Source organism: Geotrypetes seraphini, chromosome 12 (genome assembly GCF_902459505.1).
Source record: "Geotrypetes seraphini chromosome 12, aGeoSer1.1, whole genome shotgun sequence".
Lineage (NCBI taxonomy): Eukaryota > Metazoa > Chordata > Amphibia > Gymnophiona > Dermophiidae > Geotrypetes > Geotrypetes seraphini.
In genome coordinates, this window is record NC_047095.1 from 58,220,557 (window position 1) to 58,243,795 (window position 23,239).

Genomic DNA, 23,239 nt, shown 5'->3' on the forward strand with positions numbered 1-23,239 from the left:
GCGCTTTCTATGCGGGGAGGGGAGCCGGCGTCCGCGCTGCGGAGAGAGAGGAAACGCCCTTTGCGGCGTTAGAGGGACTCACCATGTCTGCGGTGTCACGGCCGCCCAGGCCCGGGGCCCCCGGCGGAGTGTAAACAAGGCCGGGGGGGGAGGGGTGGCGGCGGGAGGAGCTGCCGGCACCGACCTGGAAGTGAATCGGAGGGACCCGCCCCCTTAAAGGGCCAGCGCGCTTCAAGTCGTTCCCGGCGGAAATAAGGGCTGAGCACTTTTTCACGATGATTTGGAGGGGGGGGGGGGTAATCGTAAACCAGGGATGCCCAACTCTGGCCCTCGCCAGGCCAGGTTTTCAGGATTTCCCCAATGAATATGCATGAGATCTATTAGCATACAATGAAAGCAGTGCAGGCAAATAGATCTCATGCATAGTCAATGGGGAAATCCTGAAAACCCGACCTCTAGGAGGGACTTTGACACTAGAGAATGACACGGTGACAAAATTCATCACCGTTCCCGTCCCCGCGGATAACCGCGAAATAATCCTATGTCATTTTCTAGTGTCTATTTCAACCTCGGTCCTTCTACACCAGCATTCTTCAAAGCAAAGCTTGCGGGTCTGTGGTTGTGGCCAATTATACTCTGATTCTTTCCTCTCTCCTTAAAGAATAACATGAAGATGGTTTCCCACGGGGACGGGAACGGTGATGAATTTTGTCACCGTGTCATTCTCTATTTCAGTGTTTTTCAACCGCTGTTCCGCGGCACACTAGTGTGCCGCGAGATGTTGCCTGGTGTGCCGCAGGGCCGACATCAGGGCAGTACTACCAGTCCTGCATTCAGGGGCCTGGAGCTGACAGGGGGCCCGAGGCAGGGGCGCCAGTAGCTCGCCAAGGCAAAGTGAGTCGATCACCCAGGACTCACTTTGTCTTGGCGATCTAATCTATCGAGCCGATAAGTCTTCTTCTCCCCGACGTCAATTCTGCAGTCGGAGAGGAAGTTCGGGCCAGCCAATCGCTGCCTGGCTGGGCGGAACTTCCTCTCCGATTGCAGAATTGACGTCAGGGAGAGCATGCGTCGGCGTCGGCTTTGGGGCCTGTTATCCATTGGTGGGTCCTGTTCCCCGATGGCAGTGGCAGAGGCTTGGGGAACGGCAGGGAGAAAGAAAGAAAGGGGGCAGGCAGGGAAACAAGGAAAGAAGAGAAACAGAAAAAAAGAAAGAAAGGTCAGGGAGAGAGGAAGAAAAAGTTGGGGGAGGGAATGAGGTGTGGAGGAGAGAAAGCATACAGGCTGATAGAAGGGAAGAAAGATTGGATGCACAGTCAGAAGAAGAAAGTGCAACCAGAAATCACCAGACAAGGTATGAAAAATGATTTTATTTTAAATTTAGCAAAGTGGAGGCAGTATTACCACAGTTTTCAAAGGAATTTGCCCAAATAACTTAATAGTTAACTGGGTAAATTCCCAGAGATGAAAACTTCCCTTCACTTACTATGCACAGTTCTGAATTTATATCTGCTGTCTATATTTTACAATATGGTCCCCTTTTACTAAACCGCAATAGTGGTTTTTAGCGCAGGGAGCCTATGAGCGTCAAGAGCAGCGCTGGGCATTCAGCGCAGCTCCCTGCGCTAAAAACTGCTATTGTGGTTTAATAAAAAGGATGGAGGGTATATTTGTCTATTTTTGTATGCTATAAAAACCAAATACAGAGAGAGACTGAGAGCTGTTGACGAAGAGCTACGTGTGTGTCTTTCTTCGATTCCAGCCAGAATATCAGCTTTGTGTTCAGCCAAACAGGCCCAGGTTTCGCACTGAATAAAGTATTTTATAATTTTTCACTATTCTGTTTACTTAATATTTCATAATAAAGTAATTATAAAATACTTTCTTTGTGTTTATTTGATTCCTATTCAAGAGAATTACTTTATATATAGTCAATATAGGCACAGAGTTAAATTTTTTAATATTTTCTAATGGTGGTGTGCCTCGTGATTTTTTTCATGAAACAAGTTTGCCTTTGCCCAAAAAAGGTTGAAAAACACTGCTCTATTTGACACCCCTGACCTATAGCTTAACGTTGATCCTTATTTCCACATCTCCAGGGTTACCATATTTGTGAAGAAGAAAAAAAAAAAGACTGCCACCCAGACCCCACACTTTTCGCCCATTTCCTTGCCCCCCCTTTCCCATCCTCTGTACCCTTTTAGTGCTTCTCTCTCCCTCAAGTCCCTCTCCCCCACGGGTAGTTCTCTGTCTCCTTCCAACCCCCCTCTCCCCCATCTATGGGTGCTTCTTTCTTTCCTTCTCTCTTTCTAACCCTCCTTCCTGCAGGTGCTTCTCTCTTTCTATCCCTCCCTTCCTCCTTCCAACCTCCCTCCTCCCCAAAGATGCCTGGAGTGGGACAGACACTCCATTCCTGAGCCTGTGGGTAATCAACCTCTTCTGAAGAGAACTCTTGTTGAAGAGAGCTTCTTTCACTTGGTTTTTGCTCCTCCTCTCATTCCTCTGGTAATTACTTTGGTTCCAAAAATAAGACATTTTTTTCCACCTATTGAAACACAACATTTTGCGGGAAATTTTAATACGAAGGATGCACCCAAAGCAAGGACTCTAGACCTATATGCCAAAAAGTCCTTCTTTTCTGTGTTACTTGAGATATATCAGAAACAAATGAATTGTTGAACCTAGAAATTGCTCATTCATATGTCTGAAATAAGTTCAAAGAATTAACCCTCTCTTCTACAAAACTGCGATAGCAGTTTTTAGCGTGGTGAGCCGCGCTGAATGGCCCGTGCTGCTCCCGACACTCAAAGAGTTCCTATGAGCATCGGGAGCTGCGTGGGCCATTCAGCGCGGCTCTCTGCGCTACAAACTGCTATCTCAGTTTAATAGAAGAGGGGGTAAGTCCAAAGTGAATGTTTAATTACTTCCAAATAATTTTCCAGAAAATCTGTTAAATTCATCTCACCATCAATCCCTCCAGCCATGACAGTAGGAGCGAACTTCCTAATTTATTACCAAGTGAGACATACTGAGCTCTCAATATTGGTGGTAAATTTTTTGTTGAAACTAAAAATATCTCTCATATACCTCCGTACCATTTCAACAGCTGGCGCGACTGGAGATTTTGGAAAATTCAACATTCTCAAATTAGTTTTCCTTTATTTTCCATGAATTCTAACTTTACTGGATAAAAAAATCTCTCTTTAATAATTTCCATTTCTAAAGTCTTAATTTGATTAATCTGTTCTTCTTGCTTTTAAATATTCTCATGCTTTTAAATACTCTCACCATGTTCTTGCAGCGTTTCACCCCGAGTATTCGCCTTTGAGTTGATAGAGATATTTTCACTTTGTAATGTAGTTACTGGTTTCCTCAGGTTGGAGTCCATGATTTCAATAGCCTTCCACAGCATGTCCAAATTGACTGTGTCAGGCTTTACCAGCTCTCCAATTTGAATGTTTTCTCTCCGGAAAGGCATAACTTGTAGCCCCATCACAGGATGTTGATGTTAGGGCTTTCACGGGACAATCCACAACCACTGACTTCTCTTCCATTGCTCCTCCAGAGCTTAGCACCAACTCCTCGGGGGGGGGGGCGGGGGGGGAGTAAGCTACCTCCACTACTGCTGGGTTGGCGAGGAGCCTGGTCCGGGTACAGGGAACCCCATTCCAAACTAAGGTCCGCTGTAGGTTCAAGTATTCCTCCTGAAGTCAGTGATGTCTCCGTCATCTGGTGCAGTGCTATTCCACAGATAGTTGTCTGAACCAGTCGCCATGAGTTCCCAGCCATTGGAGAACCAGGCCGGGAACTTCCTTTTCGCTTCCCCATAGCTCAAAAAGGAAAAAAAATAACTTTAAGGTAAATTTGGTGATCAGAACTTCATCTGTGAAGACGCTCTGCGTTAGCATCTGTCCTCGATGCCATTTGGCCTTTATCTGCCATCATGTTTCTATGTTTGTTTCTACAATCCTCCACTGAACCACACTGTCCTATAAAGTATTGGTTGTTTTGGAACCTGTCTTGTCTACGCTGTTAACTCTAAGGGGACTATCCTAAAGCACGAAGTACACTTTTTATGTACTATACAAATCATATTGATAGTAACAATCACTTTACCATCCTGGCCTGGGAAAACAGGTAGGTAGTCATGACTTAGACCAGGGGTCCCCAAAGTCCCTCCTTGAGGGCCGAATCCAGTTGGGTTTTCATGATTTCCCCAAATGAATATGCATGAGATCTATGTGCATGCACTGCTTTCAATGCATATTCATTGGGGAAATCCTGAAAACCCGACTGGATTCGACCCTCAAGAAGGGACTTTGGGGACCCCTGACTTAGACCAAAGATTTTCAGTAGTTTTCAAAGGGGGAGGGGGCAGATACTGTCAGCCTCCACAATCCCATCTTCAACCTTATCCATATCAAGCTGATTCCCCCCTTCTCCAAAGTTTAATCCCCCCTTCACATTTTTTTGGGGGAGGCTTGTTTGTAGGGAAACTTTTTGAACAGCTATTCTTTCTTTTAGCACCACATAGCTCACAGTGAATTAAAGAAGCATAATGCTCTCAGGGCCTCTTCTATTAAACTGTGCTAGCAGTTTCTGCTGTGGGGAGCCACGTTGAATGACCTGCGCTGCTCCCGACGCTCATAGAGTTCCTATGAGCATTGGGAGCAGCGCGGGCCATTCAGCACGGCTCTCTGCACTAAAAGCTGCTAACGCAGTTTAATAGAAGAGGGGGGGGTCAATGCATAGCTCAAAAGATACTGAGAGCTGTGTGATATAGGTATTAAGCAGAATAAATGTTATGATGGTAAGACAGCAGCAAGTCTGAGAAAAAGGTAGTGGGAGATTGCGTACAGGGGAGTTAGAGGGCCACCAGACCCCTTAGCCGTCCGCAGCGGTGAGAGCTCCGATGTTCATAGAATTCCTATGAGTGTCGGAGCTACTACTGCCGCAGCCGGTGCTAAAAACCGCGCTATGGTTTTGTAAAGGAAGGGGGGTGTTTAAATAACATAGAGTGAAGAACCTTGTAGCACTCCTAAGTCTAATGCAAAGCATGCTGACTCAGAGTCCCAATCAAAAACCTAAAAATAATGGTCTGTTAAAAATGACTGAATCCAAATAAGCAGCTTTCCTGAAATGCCCAAAGATCTCAACTGACACGGTTAGCCGTGTCAAAAGCAGCAGCATCAGGATATATGAGCACAAACTTTTTCCCATCATTGAAATCAACACAAATTTCATCACAGAGGGAAAGTAACGTTTCTATATTGTGCTTAGTTCTAAAACCAAATACAATTGAATTTTATAAATAGTACACTCTAGTTTCGTCATTTTCAACCAGAAGCTTAATGCAGAGTGATTGCCATGTGATAAATTATCATCATTTTTCCCACATCAACCACTTGCCATGCATTAAAGAAAAACATATTTTGTGTATGTTTGTTTTTATGACTTTGTAGAGTTTGTTAATTCAGTATTATTGTGTATATTTTACTGTACCTTGCACAGAATTGTTGGATGTTGTGAATAACAAATTTCTAAATATAATAAAATACTTTCAAATGAATAACAGACTGACTGTAATAAGAGATTCCTCTTTTAGGAGTCCATGTCTTTGGTTCACCATTTTTCCTCAGGGGCAATGTCAGTTTTGTGCATACATGACAGTAACGAATTTCTGTTGCTATTCTTTGGCATTCTGCCAGGTGCTGTACTTTGTAACCTGGAAGGCCACTGTTGTAAGGATACTGGGCTAGATGGACCATTGGCCTGACCCAGTATGGCTCTTCTTATGTTCACACCTAAGCCACAGTATGTGAATATTATCTTGGTCTCTCAGATTTACCAAGAATGCTTGCTATAGTACTTGGGAGTTCATAGGATCTAATATGTATAGGCAACTTATCAAAGTATGCTTGGAAAATGCTTTTAAAACAAACCTGTGATGAAACCTAGTACAATGGAAAATATTTCTCAACCGTTTGGACAGATTTCCGAACACATTTCTGTTCTGTGGGAAAAAAATGAACAGGAAAATTCATCTCCATTTCTCTTACGAATGAAGAAAATAGGGAGTCTATGCAAAACATACTCAAGACCTGCTTTCTCCTGAATTCTCCCCCTTAAGCTACAAATATGAGAGTTAACTTGAAACCCACATTTGCAACACTGAACTCTCTTCTGTATACATTCCTACCAGCGTCCCCTAGTGAAAACAGAACTATTTCGTTTTTAAAATAAGAGTTCGTGTTTAACAGTCAGCAATCGTCCAGCCACCTGTTTTCAATTGCACTGATGGAGACCAGTATACAAAATTGTAGTTTCACTAATGGAGCAGGGGAAGCAGGAGATGAAACTGTAAGCTGTCTGATTGTTTTCATCCCTAAGATTATTAGGAGACAAGTATCCCTATAATAGTAAGGATTGATATAAGGTTCGCGTAGGTCGAGCTGAGAATATTTTCTTTATCTTTTCTTTTACTTTTTCTTGTTCTAAGTGAGCTGAGAATCTTTCCTTTATCTTTTCTTTTTTTCTTGTTGTATTAGTATCCTGCCCCCCCTTTTTTGTGGGCTTAAAAAGGATTTATGTATGATGAAATTATGTACTTTGATTGCAGATTTCTCTTTTTTTCCCCTGTTATTAATGGATAATGTATTATTCAAATTATAACAAAAAAACTTATTGAAAAAAAGAAAAGAAACTGTAAGCTGTAAACCTTAAAGGTTACTAGCACCGGACAAAACCCAAGATTTCTTTTCTTGCTTTCTATACTGTGTCGAACCCGATTCTTCCATCATATGCAGCAGCAAGAGGCTACAGCACCAGAAATTTTAGAATAATAACCAAATTTAAGGTTTAGAAAAACAGTTGTAGATTCACTGGAAACCTCCCACCCCCAAATCAGGCCGATTTATCTTTCTGCCTTCATAGAACAGTCGCAAACCCTGCAACCCAAGAGTGTTGATCTAGTACTGAGAAAGACCTGAGCTAAATCCAAAATCTAATATCTCCCCTTTCCGTACACAAATTATCCGATTCCGCGTTCCAAGCCTCCTTCTGGCTCATAGCCGCGCCTCTTTGTCTCCCTCCTCCCACATTCACAAAAAAAAAGTGTCAGCTAATTGGTCGAGACCTTATAGACGTATAGCCGTTGCATGACAGAGGCAGAGGCAGGACCATGAGCGTGCTCAGATACTTCCGGTTAAGGTCAGGTGACCTTGAGCTCTACACGTGTGTGTGTGCTGTCATAGAGGAAGAGGAGTGCGCTTTGGTGCAATCCTGTTTGCAGCATGGCTGGTCCGGTAGATTTCCAGAACGAGGAGGAGGTGAAGGTGTTTCTGGATAACATCGGGACAGAGTATAGTTACCAGTGCCACAAGGAGAGAGATCCCGATGGTGAGAAAGGGCAGGCAGTGTGGGAGCAAAGGGCGTTCAGCAGCTGTGCTGTAGTAATGTAGGGGCAAAACTTCCTGCCTGTAGCGAATAGAAATGTGCTGGTTATCTTAAAATAACCAAGAGTCCCAAATCTCTGCGGGGTGCTATACGATTACTGTTTCTGTTGTTCTAAATATTTCCTTTTATAGTCAAAATTTTGAAAATGTAAACCACAATCTGAGCGAATATGGGAGTTACTTATAAGACAAACACAAAGGTAAAACCAAAAAACACAACAGCATAAAACCTTGAAAATGCAAGAGCTGGCTACATCGTTTTAAATATGTATGTCTCATTAACATCCCGGCTTGACTTCAGAAGGAGAAAGTACTACACTGGGAGTTATCTTAGATCATACTTTGTCCTTTGATGCTCAAATAGATAATAATTCTCTCAGTTTTGCATTGTAAGATCTATTTGTTTTAAATCCTTCCAACCAGGAAGCCAATCCCTAGGATGTTTAGCATCAGTAATAAGAGTTGATGGTCAACCACATCAAATGCACTAGCTAGGTCAAGTTGTAACATGAGAAATTGTCCAATTCTCTTACATTTCTTTATCTCAGAGGTCACTGTTCCTAATAGGGTTTCAGTGTTGTAATGTTTGCAAAAACCTGACTGTAGCATGTGTAGACTATGGTGTTCCAGATATTCTGTTATTTGAGTTGCTACCACACTTTCTGCTAGTTTAACATGCAGTGGAATTGAAGCTACTGGTCTACTGCACGGAAGAAGAGCGGGACTTGGGGGATGATTGTGTCTGATGATCTCAGGATGGCAAAACAGGTAGAAAACATGACGGTCAAAGCCAGGAAGATGCTTGGGTGCGTGAGGAGAGGAATGGCCAGTAGGAAAAGAGAGGTGATAATGCCTCTGATGAGGCCCCGTTTGGAATACTGTGTGCTGTTTTGTACGTCATGCCTTCAAAAAGACATAAATAGGATGGAGTCGGTCCAGAGAGCTGCTACAAAACTGGTTAGTGGTCTTAGTCATAAATCGTATGGGGACAGACTTGGAGACCTTAATATGTATACTTTGGGAAAGATGTTTAAGTATTTCCTTGGCGATAATGTACAGGAGCTGAGTCTTTTTCAAATGAAGGAAAATTCTGGAAGGAGAGGGCATGGGATGAAGTTAGGTGATAGGCTCAGGAGTAATATAAGAAAATACTTCTTTGCAGAAAGGGGTAGAAATTTTCGCAGACTGGAGACCCATTACATGCAAATTTCTTTCATGCATATAACTGACTAGGACACGTTTAAGTCCTGGGTTTGTCCAATAAAAGGAGGTGACCTACATCTTGTCTGCTGACCTATGGGTTTTACGGTGTTGAAAACTTGATTATATGACTGTATTGGCCAAAATGAAGGCAGTGCAGTGACTTTAGTTATAAATACTTGGCTACACTGAATATTTTTCTCCATAGGCTGTCATCGGCTAGCTGATTATATGGAAGGAATAAAGAAGAATTTTGAAGCTACTGCAAAAATATTAAAAAAGAACTGTGATCAGTTTCAGCACAGTGAGAGCTGCTACAAACTAGGATCCTATTATATAACCGGGAAAGGTGAGCCTGGCCCAGTGAAGTCTCTGCTGCTAATGGAATATTTATTTATCTTTCTGTCACATGTTCTTGGTCTCTGATTTACATTTGTTTGTACTTGGGGGATTTTCTGTCTCTCCATATATTGCAGAGAATAAATTCTTGATGAAAAATAAAGACTGACTGCATTGGTAATAAATATCAGCGGTAAGAGGGCTGATGACAACTTAGAAAAACGCTCAGAAAAAGTGAAACTCTGAGGGGGGTGAATACCTCCCCTTGGGCAAGAGTTTACAATCCAATCATTGCATTTGCTGTTTGAAGCATCACTCTCTGACCGCTGGTAAAGCTTAATCAATTCAATAATTTTAGTTGACAAAATTTTTGTTCAAAAATCTATCATACACGAACTCTCTTGCTCTTTAAACGATACTGTACACTTATCTGTGCAAGCTTGTAAGGATTATGGTAGTAAGGGCTCTAGGGGTCTCAACGTGGCCCCGTTTCGATAATCTTCTTCAGGAGACCCGATACTGCACACTCTGAGACCTTGTGCTAATCGTATCTTTGCAACAAGAGATGATCTAAAATTACAACAGACATTTATCAATCACAGCGCACAAAATATACTTGCAGTGCGCTGTAAAAACTTATACTTGTTTGTAGCAAACATGAAGGTGAGAAGCGCTGTGTATGAACAAGTAGAACATGAAAGCAGAAAATTATCCACATACCGTTTGCCAAATTTAGAAAGTCCAAACGACGGAGACCGCTTCACTCCTCACTGGTTTTATACTACTGTGAGGAGGAGGGGTGACCTCCGACGGAACGTGATGACGTCACTGAACTGCTGACGTCAAAGGTTACTGTAATGATTATGGTGCAATCACTGTAAATAAAGTTCATTTGAAAAAACACCAAAATGTCCAAACTACTGGCCAGATTCACTAAAAAGGCTGAAATCATAGCAAAGCTGGAATCAAAAGCTGAAATCATAAAAAAGCCACCCACTCAATCTCGTTATTAAGTCCATTGGGATGAAGTGTGTTCAACTCGAAAATCCATTTCTGTTCCTTCTGCCAGAGGAGTTTAGGTATATTACCCCCTCTGACAGAATGTACTGTGTCTAACACAGAAAATTTTAAACCAGAGATGTCATGACGCTGTTGCATCCAATGCTGTACAAGGGGGGCTTCTTGTATGCCTGAGTTTATTCTACTTATATGTTCACCTATTCTAGTCTTGACACTCCGCACTGTGCAACCCACGTAACATAAGCCACAAGGGCATTGTACTATGTACACGACTTGTTTCGTGTTGCAATCTGAGACAAAAGAAATTGGTCTTCTTTTGATGTTGAGACTCATATCCTGTAAAGGAACACTATACTGGCACATTTTGCAGTGACCACACGGATTATGCCCACTCGTGGCGGTGGGGGTGTTCCGTTGACAGCATAAAAACTGGGAACGAACCAGCCTTTGCTTCAAGTTTTGATTTCTGGAAAACGCAAACCGAGGGGGCTCCTGAAACTCCGAATGGTACTGCATCACATGCCAATGTTGTTTGATAGTGCGTTTGATGTGGAATGCCAGGTGAGAGTAGGGTAACACACATACTAGAGGTTGGTCTTCCCTTCTAGGATGTGGTTCTAACAGTAAGGTACGATTGGCATACAAGCCCCTCTTATATGCTTTCTTAATTACAGTGCCAGGATACCCTTTTTCTTCAAATCTAGTTTTCATGGTTTCTGCCTTAGAGATGTAATCCTGTGTAGAAGTACACAATCTCCGGAGTCTCAGAAATTGTCCGGCAGGGATATTGTCCCTTAGATGTTTTGGGTGAAAACTGTCATATTGAAGTAAATTATTACGATCAGTGGGTTTTCGGTAGATGCTCGTTTGAAAACTCCCATCAATCAACCGGATATTGATATCCAAAAAAGGCACTTGGTGGTAGTCTTTCGTCAGCGTGAAATGCAAGTTAACATCACAACTGTTTAACCAGGCTAAAAAATGGTCCAACTCGTCTGCTGTGCCTGTCCATATACCAAAGATGTCATCTATGTATCTTTTCCAGAAAACCAGATGTTGCCAATGTATGGATGGATACAGAAAAACTTTCTCAAATTTAGCTACGTAAAGGCAAGCTACAGAAGGAGCCACTTTGGCTCCCATGGCGGTGCCTTTAATTTGTTTGTAAAACACCTCTCCAAACTGAAAATAATTACAGCCTAGTACTATAGAAGCCAACTCCAACAAAAATTTGGTCTTACTTCCAGAAATATCCATCCTCTGCAATTCTTCCTTGATGACATCAATGGCATCGCTTTGTGGTATATTTGTGTACAGCGCAGTGATATCTAGGGTAAACAATATGGCACCATGTGGAATGTTGGTGAACTGAGCCAAAAATTGTATCATACTAGCAGAATCCAGAACATATGAAGGTGCTAGGGGGACTCGTCCATTCAGGTAGGAATCCAGCATAGATGATAAAGGTTCCAATATTGATCCTGTACCTGAGACTATTGGTCTACCTGGGGGGTTATTGAGTGACTTGTGAATCTTTGGAACAAAGTAAATGACTGGAATTTTAGGGTACTTGCAATGTAAAAACCTATATTCCTTCTCAGTGATAACTCCCCTTTCTACCCCCTGTACCAAGATATTTGAAATGACATCTTGTATGTCTTCTACTGGATCATGATGAAGGACCTCATAGTATGTAGTATCAGATAATTGGCGATGGGCTTCTGCCACATACTGTTCAGTATCTAAAATAACTATACCTCCTCCCTTGTCAGCGGGTCTTATGATAATGCTATCATCTCCAGCTAAGGTGTTTAAAGCTTTTTGCTGTAAACGCGACAAGTTAAAACGGAGGGGAGACTGCTGATGTTCTAGATGGGCAATGTCCTTCAATATAAGATTCTCAAACGTTTGAATGTGAGGATCCACGGTGCCAGGAGGGCACCATGTAGACTTCAAATATAACTTTGCTTGTACTGGAAGTTCTGGATCTGCCATGTTATCATCATGACTAACTGTCTCTTTGTTGTGAAAAAAATTTTTAAGTTTACATTTCCTAATAAATTTGAACACAGCTATTCTGGTGTCCACAGGTTGATAAGTGTGAGATGGTACAAAAGAAAGCCCTTTGTTCAACACAGAAGTTTCTACTGCAGTAAGATTTCTGTGAGATAAATTGAAAATGCTCGATGTTAAGGAGGATTCCTGGATTGTTTTGCTCTGGTGGACCTTTTTACGCTGGGTTTTGGCCCCCCTTGAAAATGGACATTAGGGCCTCCTGCTGAGGTTTTTTGTCTATTATCATCTTCAGATGAGTCGGATGACGTTTGAGTGTAGGTGGGGTGTTTTGTACTGCGCCTGGTGGATCGGGATTTGTCCATCCACGCATAGACAAACCCCTTTGTATAATCCAACTCGTCCCGACGTAGTTTTTTGATCTTGTTCTTCCTGAGATCTTCCCTGAACCCTTCTATTTTGGTATTGAACTCCTGTAAAGACTTACTATAATCCTCAACTGCTGAACCACCTTCTAATCCCTCTTTAGCTGTTTGAAACTCAGCAGTATATGTTTGTAATTCACTTTTAGTGGTTTCTATAACTAGGAGCATTAGATCTAAGGAGCACTTGTTTAAAATGGCGTTCCATTTGTCTAAAAAATTGACATTATCCAAAAATAGTCTAGGTTCAGTGCGCATACGCAACCCCCGCGGAATTCTTTTTAAACGGCAGTATTCTGCCAAAGTGGCTGCGTGTAGTTCCGCCCTCACCATACGCTTCTGTAACATCTCTAAATGATCCCAATCTGATGGAATGAATAAATTCTTGGCAGTTCTATGAACAATGCTATTCTTCCATTTTTCTCTTTTACTGTTATATCTGGGGTACTCACATCAAGCATCTTATTGATTAGAATATCTCAGATGATCACATTCTCTTAGGCCAGGGGTCGGCAACCTGTGGCTCTTTGACCACATGGCTGTGGCTCTTCTCTTGTGGGCAGCCTCCTCCTTCCTTTCAGGTAGACGCATGTGTTTCTTCACAAGGCTGCAGGCAGCGGTTCCAGCATGCTGTATGCGGCTGACCCGGAAGGCTTCCCTTCCGTTAGCTGTTCGGGGGCCGACGTCGGGGAAGCCTTCTGGGTCACCCGCATACAGCATGCTAGAACCGCTGCCTGCGACTGCCTGAAAGGGAGGAGGATGCCAGGAGACGGGGCACAGAAGGGAGGGAGGGGGCATGAACTTGAGACATAGGATGGAAGGACAGAGAAGGGAGGGAAAGATGCTGAGGTGGGGGAGAAACAGAAAGGGAGAATTGTTGGACATAGATGTCTGAGTGAGAGGGAAAGAGATGGTGCACATGGGGAAAAGAAGAAAAAGGAGAATTGTTGGGCATAGGGAGGAAGAGAGAATTATTGGATATGGTGCTGGTAGAGGAATAAGGTGGAAATGCATGGGGAAGAGAGATGGAGAAATGTTGGATGTGATGGTGGAGAGGGAACAGTGGGACAAATGGAAACGGATGCAAGAATGTTGGACATGGTGATGGAGGGAGAGATGCAGCATGGTGCTGGAGAAGGGTGATAGAAGGAGAAATTGTGGGCAGGAGCAAAAGATGCTGCACAGGGTCCAGGGAATATGAGAGGGAGAAATGTTGGATGTGAAACAACTCTGTGCAGAAATAGTGTCAAAGTCTCATTATTTTTATTTTCTGTAACTATTTTGATGTTATGCTACATGCATATATACCCATATCACTTTAAAAAATCATATCTCAAACCCCCTTCTGTACCCATTGTGGCTCTTTGTAAATTTTGTAGCAAACATCTACGATAAAATTGCTCTTTGCTTTAAAAAGGTTGCAGACCCCTGTCTTAGGTTCATGATTCCAGTATTTTTTGGGGTAGTGTTTGCAGTTTCCATTGGGCGAACTGTGTATCCCCTTCTAATATCACATTTATAGTTGGTTTGTTTTTTTTTACAGAATCTACATTTGTTTTTTTTGTTTTTTTTTTGCATTTGTTGTGAACCTTGTTGCAGTTAGTTCACTGTCCTGTCCTCACGAAGGGGGGACGGGACTGTTCACTGAATGGGTGAGTCCAAATTGGGGGGGAAACATCGATTCACCAAAGTGAATCGGGCAGTGCGATGTGTGAACAAGGTGGTACAAACCTGCCTATATGATAGGTTTAGATGTTATGGCCAGTCCCAATAGAGTAGCCTAGTGAGCGGTGTGGTCACAGAGATGGGGACTCGGGCCCATATCTTACCGTAACTAGTATACTTGTGGTGGAACATATGAGCTTTCCAAAACTTACTGTACCTACATATAGGTGACACCTGCAGGTATAAGGGCTATTGGTGTGGGGTACAGTTTGGTGCTTGATGCTCACCATACTCTCTGGGCCTCTTTATGTGCATTTCATTAGAATTGCTTCCAAGGTGCCCCACCGTTCTATGTCAAAAACAAAAATAAGCTCCAAAAAACCTGCCAAAGAAACTTAACAAGATACCAGAAAAAAAGAGGCAGTAAAGATCAATCGGTCCTCTTAAGAGACTGTTGATTGACCTCACTTGTGTTTGTTGCTTTGTGCTTTATTTTTTGCACTTTTTGCACTTATTGATTTATATCACACACCTTGGAAGTACCCCATGATGGTGTGGGGGCAGGGACTGGTTGTCCTTGTCTCATGATGTGAGCGTAGGAGTATTGCTCCCTTCGCTGCTTTATCACACTGAGGGCACTTCTTCACTAAATTAAATTATATTATATTAACTACTCTTCGGAGTTTCACCGTTTGTGTGTTCACAAGTGTTTGATCAGTGAGCAGTCTCTTTGAGGACCGATTGATCTTTACTGCCTCTCTTTTTCTGGTACCACCATTCTATGTAGCAGTCTACGACAAATGTTGGCCTCTCCTACATCCCAGTGGCTTGCTTTCTACTTTTTTCTTTTGGAAAATGGTTCCAAAAGATAGATACACATCTGAAAAATGGCAATTTTCACACACCCCTCCCCCCATATTTTGCAGTTTTGGCACTGAATTCTTGTGCATGTTCTGCAAAATATCCAAATTTTGATTTGGACATCATGTCAAAAATGGCCCTCCTATATAGACTAAAGAGCGACAGTCCTGTATATCCTAAAATTTATTAGATGTGGGGGGGGGGGGGGGTGAGAGGCAGGACCAAAGGGAAAGGAAAGCCAAACCAGACCAACATCCCCAGGTTTCATCCTCTTGTTTGCTCATCATACGTTGGTATCTCGCCCGTTACCTCTTTCAGTTCCTCGGACTTGAAAAATGTGTGATGTGTTGTCGACATTTCCCACTTCATTGGTACACGGCAGATAAAAGACCCACATAGTCCATCCAGTCTGTCCAACAAGGTACCCGGAGCCCTGCCTCCAACTCTGTGCGGCCCCAGTCACCCATGCTCGATTCCATGTTGTTAAATAAAAATAAGCAAAAAAAACCCCCACACATTGCGTTTAGTCTGTCTTTTTTTTTTTTTTTCTTCATTTTCTATCCTGTTCCCAAAGAGCTCAGAACGTCTTACAGGTTAAACAAACATATTATATAGTTGACAGGTTACAATTTGACATATATGACATACATACAATTTCACAGTGTGGCTTTGGAGACGATCTTAAGAGATCGTCTCCACTTTACTTTAATAATGGGCATTTTTCAGAAGTGTCCCTGAAGAGAGTCAGAAGTAGCAAGAGATGAGAGGTGCATTCCAGGTGGAAATAGCTGGCCTGGGTTCACAAGCTTCAGGTTGTTTCTTAAGGTGAGAAGGGAAGGGAGTCACTTAGGCTGGGGTATTTTCAGAAGGGTCCCTGAAGCACCATATTTCCCCATATATAGGCCATGGCCTATATATGAGTTTTGCAATCCAAACAGTGGGTGCGGCTTCCTTATATGGGGGCGGCCTATAAAGACATCATAGATAAGCCACCCCATTAGTAGACCCCCCCGTACCTTTTAAAATAATGCAGCTCCCTCGCTTGCCTCCTGCAATGTTACGGCCGCGGTGCAGGGCAGGAGCGATCTTTTCAGTGTCCAGCCACCACCGCACTGCTTCCTCAATGCCTGGGTACAGCGGCATGATAACCTTCTCCGATCTGTTCGTGATCCCCTTCTTAATCATTCCTAGCATTCTGTTCACCTTACGGTAGCAAGAGATGAGAGGTGCAGTCCAGGTGGAAATAGCTGGGTTTATATGAGTGCAGGAACGTTCTAGAATGTGTTCCTGTAATGGTGCACTCTCCTAACATTGCTTTCATAGCAACAAAATGACCAAAAACACTCTTATAAAACAAAAATTCAAGTAACTAACACAAAATGAACATTTATCAGCTGCACGGGTCCTCTGGCTTTGTGCCTGGAAATGTTTGCATGAAGTGTACATTCTTTTAAAGGCTACTTTTTTTTTTTTTTTTTAGGTGGACTGAAACAAGATCTGAAAGCGGCCTACGAGTGCTTCCTGACATCCTGCAGCAAAGGCGGGAAAAAGTCCAGAGACGCTTGCCACAACGTGGGGTTACTTGCACACGACGGGCGGTTGTTTGACGAGAAACCCGACCCTCTTATGGCTAGAGACTACTACAGCAAGGCCTGTGAGGGTAACTTTGCGGCCAGCTGCTTTAATCTGAGTGCCCTTTACCTCCAGGGAGCTCAAGGGCTCCCGAAGGACATGAACCAGGCTTTGAATTACTCTCTGAAAGCCTGCGATTTGGGTCACATGTGGGGCTGTGCTAATGCCAGTCGTATGTACAAGCTGGGGGATGGCATAGAGAAGAACGATGTGAAAGCGGAAGCCCTGATAAACAAGGCAAAAGTCCTAAAGGAGGAACAGCAGGAAGCCAAGGTCCAGTTGACATTTGGGGACTGACAGTCACAGAACTATCTTCTTTTTCAACATCTAATGATTTAATTGAATTTTTTTGTTGTTGTTGTTAAATGTACACTCACGGCAGCCGTTTTTTATGATGACTCTGCACGGGGCAGGAGTGTAGGAAGATCGCTCCTGCCCCGCATCACCACTAGGCCACCAGATAAAGTCTGGGGAGGTCTGGGACGCAGGAGGGTGCGGGGGTGAGTCAGAGTCGGCCCTAAAAGTTATCTGCGGTTTTTCATATTCGCGAGCCGGTTCTGCCCCTAACCCTCGCATATTCGGAGGGAGAAGTGTAATCTGGAGATAGGAAAAAAAAAACCCAAACAAACTGATGAGCTGTGTCATGCATGAGAAGCAGCTGGCTCCATTGCTCTGTTTGACATTTACAATATAAGTATGACAATTTGAGGGTTTTCATTTTTTAAGAAGAAAAACAGCCCCTTTCTTATTATATTTTAATTCCACACATACTTTCTTGAATAATGCAAGGTTCATTTGCTCTCTGACCTTTCTGACTGTATTTGTCTTCTGATTTCTTTTTTTTTTTTTAATCTTTATTGAGTTTCTAAAGCTAACAGAAATGCAATACAATATCTATACAAATGTTTTCTGATTTAAAAAAAAAGAGGAAAATAGTCTTCAGAGGAAGGCGTGATCGCCAGTTGTTCCTGGCCTACTGGTCCCGTTTTTCAAAATGGCTCTGAATGGTCTGAGGTTTATCTAAGAAGTAGTAAAAATAGGGGTGAGCTTCTGCCATTTTGAAAAACCAGACCAGCTAGGGATCATTTCTACTCTGAAGGCTCCACAAATGGGGTAAGATTGGGTGTGGGAGTGGCCCTTGATTTTTTTTTTTTTGTAATTTTACTGATTATTTATTTTCCTGACTAGAAGGTTACTGTTTCAGCTTGGAAACAATTAAAATATTGGTAATATTTGTTGTATTTTGTTTTCAGAATGAAATAAAAATATATCCTTAGTGAAAGGGAAGTGTCTAAAGTTGAACCCTTCGCTACCCTCACCTGCCAGCAGAGGTCACTCCTGTAGTATTTTATTGTCCTGTTTTTCCTAGGCTCAGGTACCTCATCTCTATGACATGTTTATTTATTTTATATATTTACTTTGATTTCTTATATACCACTTCTGTTCAAAGTGGTTTACATTCAGGTACTCGTAAGTATTTCTGTCTCTCTTGGTGGGCTCGCAATCTAACTACAGTACCCGGAACAACAGAGTGTTAAGTGACTCGCCCACGGTCGCAAGGAGTGACGGGACGATTGAACCCACAACCTCAGGGTGCTGAGGCAGGGGTTCTAACCACTAGGCCACTGCCATGAGCAGGCCCACATTTCACACTAGGCAGAGTAGAAGACTGCCGGAGGGGGCAGCAATAAAAGGTATTACTTCATCCTCTTCCATCCCATTGGCATTTTCTCCCAAGTACCCCTGGCTCAGAGGGACTGCGCCTACCCGCCCTTAAAATAAGAAGGGTTTGTGGCCTGGCGGCATGTGAATTTGTGAAACACTGTAAAATGGAATCGCTGCTCGCCCACCCGTGCACTTTTGTAAGGGGTGGGTATGATGAGACACTGTTGAAAGGGTTAAATATTACAGAGGCATCCTTTCATGATATATGTTTGGACAATTTCGAGTGTCACCTCCCTCCACTGTATGATGATATTCTCAAGATCTCTTCCTTGTTTCACATTCTTATTCACACATACTTTCATGGAGTCCAATCACAATTTGTCTCTTTTTATTTAAATATTTGTATTAGTGTTTTTTTCAATGTTATTGACTCGCTATACTGAACCGCCTAGAAGTCGCAAGATTATGGCGGTATGGAAAAATAAAGTTATTATTATTATATTATGTTATACAATTTTAGTGTTTTATTTCCATGTGTGAATTGACCCAGCTTATGAAGTGTGTTTTTTATTCTTTTACTCTTTCAACCTCATTTAAAAAAAAATTATTTTAAACTTTTTATTGCTTTTTGTATTTTGCCGATTGTTTATAATAATTTTTTAACAGACTCTAAACCCCCTCTTGTACGAAGCTGCGATAGTTTCTAGCTTGGGGAGCCCATTGAGCGTCAGGAACAGCGTGGGCCATTCAGCGCAGCTCCCCCATGCTAGAAACTGCTATCGCAGTTTCGTAAAAGGAGGCCTTAGACTCCTGTGGCAGGATCTTCAGCCGAAATACGGCCCATGTCTAGTCGAGTCACTATATTATTTTGCCCGTTTGCTAATAAATTCCTGTTGGTTTGGAGACTTGGACTGCTTTGCTTCTTTTGATTGACCTCCCTCCACTGACCAGATCCCACATCCAAAGAGAGGTGCCTTCTGCTTCTGCCTTAAGAGTTAAAATTACTTTAACATTTTGTTTTCTTAGGATATTTCTAATGAAATATTAATTGAAGTCACGTTTTGGATGCTGCATCACCATAAGAAATCGGTGTTACCAGGAAATGTTGGAGTCATGATCAGGGATTCCCTACTTTTTTTTTCTCTCTCTCTCTCTCTCTCTGGTGGAGAGCTCCAAAGCTGTTAATCTTCACTCTCAATAGGAGATTCACTAAAAGGTTTTGGATGGAAGACACCGGGGATTTAAGCCAATAGTTCCATTTATGTATGGTTGGCCATGGGCTCATGGCATACTAGAGGTGGTTTCTGGGCCTATCTCTTGTCCTTTCCACCTCTGTTTGCAAATTCTGCACTATTATAGTGGTTTGAAGTGGTCTAGCTTACATCCTCTGCACTTTATTAAATGTGAGTTCTCCAGCATTGCTAGCTAGACTTCTTTTGAGATTTCTGTTTAATGTAGTGAGGTTTTGTCATGGTCATGCTGTAATTAACTTTTAGGTTGATACTTAAAACATCACGGTCGGTGTTTAAATTAATCATGCATATTCATTACCATTATCTGGATAGAGCAGGTTGAGTGGTAACTTTATCTGGATCATGGTCTGAATACAGGCAGTCCCCAAGCTACAGGCGTCAGACTTAAGGACGCGGTTGCGGTTTCATTTGATTTCACTGAGCAGTATTTCCAGTGGCAGAGACTCCTACACTTCTTCTGCAGCAGATTCAGGAATGATGCCTGGCCACATTAAGAACAGTGTGTGGTTGTGCACGCTGTACCTTAGAGGGAACACGTGACCCTTTTGTCAGCTGGGAACAGAAGGAAGCAGCAAGAATCTTAAAATCTACAAGTTCTGAGTTACATTTTTGACACTGTTCTTAAGTCAGATTTGTATGCAACTCGTTCTTAATCTGGGGACTGCCTATATTGCCACCTTTTGGCTAATACCGTGTTTCCCTGAAAATAAGACCTACCCCGAAAATAAGCCCTAGCATGATTTTCGGGGTAGGTCTTAATATAAGCCCTACCTCTGAAAATAAGCCCTAGTCGTAGGCAGCCATGCTTCCTCCTACTGCACAGCCAAACCCCCGCTGGTCATCCTTCCAAGCGAACCCCGCTGTCCGTGACCATAAATACCTTCCGGCAGAGAGAAACGTCAGGCCAGCAGCAATCACATGCTGCTTCGCAGCCTTCTTGCTGGGGCCTTCTGTGTGCCGCGTTACTGATGACATCAGTGACGCGGAGGAGGGAATTCCCCAGCGAGAAGGCCATGAAGCAGCCTGTGAGTGCTGCTGGCCTGACGCTCCTCTGCTGGAAGATATTTATGGTCACGGACAGTGGGGATTGGTTGGGAGGGAAGGATGGAGGGTCAGCGGGGATTCGGCTGCGCTGCGGGGGTGGCAGCGGTTGCTCAAGGGTTCTGCACGAGGGAGGGAAGGATGGAAGATGGGCAAGGGTTCTGTTGCACAGGGGGATGGAGGGATAGAAAGATGATACAGAGGGAAGGCACAAGAGGATGGGTGAGAGGGGAGGAAAGATGTAACACATGGAGAAAGGAAAGAGGAAGAATTGGGGAGAAGGAGAGGAAGGGAGAGAGGATCATGCACATGAAAAAAATAAGCCCTACCCGAAAACAAGACGTTTTTGGGCCCCAAATGAATATAAGGCACTGTCTTATTTTCAGGGAAACACGGTACATATATTGCTGCTCCACTCCTGTTCCATCCGTACTCTGCCCTGGTGCTTTCCAGATAATGCTGAGATGGTCTGTAAGGATATGCATCAGTACTGTGTATATAGTGCTGCTGAATATCTCTACAAAGTGGCTGTTGTCAGCATGGCCTAACCAATGTCAGCAAAGGCCTTTGGGACATTATATCAATCTGACTCTGGAATGTCAGTGCAGATAAACACTAAAAAGCCCCTGCACAGAATCCACGTACCTTAAGTATCTAGCCAGTCTGGACTGTTTAGCAAGAAGATATGCTACTTGAATGGGACAAAGAACCCAGACAGAATAATTCCATCTACCATTCCTGTAAATGTCATACCTTCCTTATCAATTAAGGATGGCAGAGGAAGATGCTGGAAAAAGATGTAATTAACAATAGATGCTATTTTTAGAACAAGATTCCAACCTAGAAAAGTCTCCTCTCATGTATCCCCACGCTCTGGACTCTTACTTATATCCCTCTCTCCCCCCCTCACAGTACCTATTTAGGAAATGCTGTCTTTTTTTTTTCCTCATTCACAAAAGCATAGAAATAACTCTAGATTAAACTGTGTACTAGCAAAAGCATCTGTATCTATCCTGCCTATCTATCTTTGTCATTAACTGGAACACAACTAGTCAGGGTTGTACAGAAAACCATAGCAATAAGGCCAGGGCAAACTAGGAGGCTCCCAGAATCCTGCAACTCATAATTAATTTAATCCCCCCCCCCCCAAAAAAAAAAAAAAAAACCACAAAAAAACAAACAAACCACAAAACCAAATACTGAAAGACACAACACATTGACTTGATCTACCAGCAGGTGGCAGTGTTGATCAAATTCACTCTGCATCTATTCTGGCGGCATATCACAGTACATTTCTATGATTACACAAATGTCTTCATTAATCATAGTTCCATAAACACTTAAAGTGTAATAATACTAATCGTTTTTTTCTTCATAGGATTGGTGTATTTTAATAGTGATAGCATTAAAAAGAGAACAATGATTTTAGACAGCTAATCTTGGGCCCAGTGTCGTACTGGATTTACATTTCACCTGTATTCTCTGAATGTAGACTTTGGGCACACTGAATACTTTATTTACTATTACAGTTTATTATTCCTATAAAACTACTAGACATACAGAAATACACATAAGAAACAGTTCCCGATCCACGAGCTTACAGTCTAACGAAAGCAAGCATGGAACAAAAGCGAATTTTGTTCATTAGGAAAATGGTTAAAATTTAAAGCAGACTTAAAAAGGGAGTGATTAGACTAGTTTTGTGTAAGTTGGGAGAGGGAACAAGATGCACCGAATCAGGAACTGAGATGTACAGTGTCTGCATCTATGAGACAAACTTGGTTTTTTCTGTTACATAGATCATTTTGGACCCCGGTTCGTTTACAGAAGTTAGATAGCTCTAAATCTAATAGATGCTGACACTGTCATCTCGAAGCCAGGACATTAGATCATTTGTTATTCTAGTGTCCATTAATACTTGCTTTTTGGAAATCAATATGGGGTCAAATAAATAATTTGTTAGATAATCCAGTGGCATTATCATATGACATCGTATTGTTTGGCATGTCAGTGAGGGCTAAAAGCCAAATATCATCTAATAACAATAAGCTTCTACTCATTATGACAGGGGTTGCCATACAACAGATTACAAATAACTAGAAAAATTAGGAGAGGCTGAATTACAGCTTTTGGTGGAACTCTTTGTGTCACATATTCAAAATGGAAAGTATAATTGCCATGCAGCAGGGAAATTTTAGGTTATTTGGGAGCCATTAACAAGATACTGTAAAGATTGAAATTACTGCATAGCATAAATATTAATTTTTTCCCTTTTGTTCATACACGTCCAGGGTGGGTGGGAATATTTTATGATTTCTTTTGCTTATGAATAACTGTTGGGTATAAGGGAGGGGGGTTATTTGATGCGAGTTAGAATTTGATGATATATTAAGTGATGTTAAAGTATAAATGATTGTATTATATGTTACACTTATTGTGGGCTTTAAAAATGAAAATCTGGCAAACCTAAGGAAATGTGGGAACCAACCGGCAACCGCCAATTTTTGAGAAGGCCATGGCCCCTGTGGCCTCCGCCGTTCCGACGCCTATGAGTTGAGGGGAAGGTGACAGAGGCTGGTGGTAAATGGAGCTCACTCTGAGGAAAAGGATGTTACCCGTGGTGTGCTGCAAAGTTCAATTCACGGGCTAGTTCCTTTTAATATTTTTGGAAGTG

The 23,239-nt window shown here is 42.5% G+C and overlaps 2 protein-coding genes across 4 annotated transcripts in view; one reads left to right on the plus strand and one right to left on the minus strand.

Moving 5' to 3' along the window:
* ZYG11B (zyg-11 family member B, cell cycle regulator) overlaps positions 1 to 233 on the minus strand; it is a 45,110-nt gene extending 44,877 nt beyond the window's left edge. Inside the window, exon 1 of the mRNA XM_033915780.1 lies at positions 83 to 233. Coding sequence (XP_033771671.1) covers positions 83 to 85 — 3 coding nt within the window. The 5' untranslated portion in view covers positions 86 to 233. The remainder of the gene's footprint in view (positions 1 to 82) is intronic.
* A 6,944-nt stretch (positions 234 to 7,177) lies between these two features.
* LOC117346360 (cytochrome c oxidase assembly factor 7) lies at positions 7,178 to 18,780 on the plus strand. 3 transcript variants are annotated; one of them, XR_004536571.1, is made up of 4 exons: positions 7,178 to 7,398; positions 8,863 to 9,003; positions 16,455 to 17,006; positions 17,039 to 18,780. XR_004536571.1 is itself a non-coding variant. In XM_033915782.1 (3 exons), exons 1-3 carry the CDS (start codon positions 7,293 to 7,295, stop codon positions 16,901 to 16,903), a joined length of 696 nt encoding a protein of 231 aa, XP_033771673.1. In that variant the 5' UTR covers positions 7,178 to 7,292; the 3' UTR covers positions 16,904 to 18,780. The 3 variants fall into 3 exon arrangements, 2 of the variants coding, with proteins under 2 accessions (XP_033771673.1, XP_033771674.1); XM_033915782.1 differs by having other exon boundaries at positions 16,455 to 18,780; XM_033915783.1 differs by lacking the exon at positions 7,178 to 7,398 and adding an exon at positions 7,485 to 8,411 and having other exon boundaries at positions 16,455 to 18,780.
* Positions 18,781 to 23,239: the final 4,459 nt, after the last annotated feature.

Excerpts from the sequence above, each read along its gene's own strand:
- LOC117346360 (XM_033915782.1), top strand. The coding sequence starts at position 7,293 with ATGGCTGGTCCGGTAGATTTCCAGAACGAGGAGGAGGTGAAGGTGTTT. Across the intron at positions 7,399-8,862 it reads CAAGGAGAGAGATCCCGATG|GCTGTCATCGGCTAGCTGAT; the intron begins GTGAGAAAGGGC and ends TTTTCTCCATAG. Across the intron at positions 9,004-16,454 it reads CTATTATATAACCGGGAAAG|GTGGACTGAAACAAGATCTG; the intron begins GTGAGCCTGGCC and ends TTTTTTTTTTAG.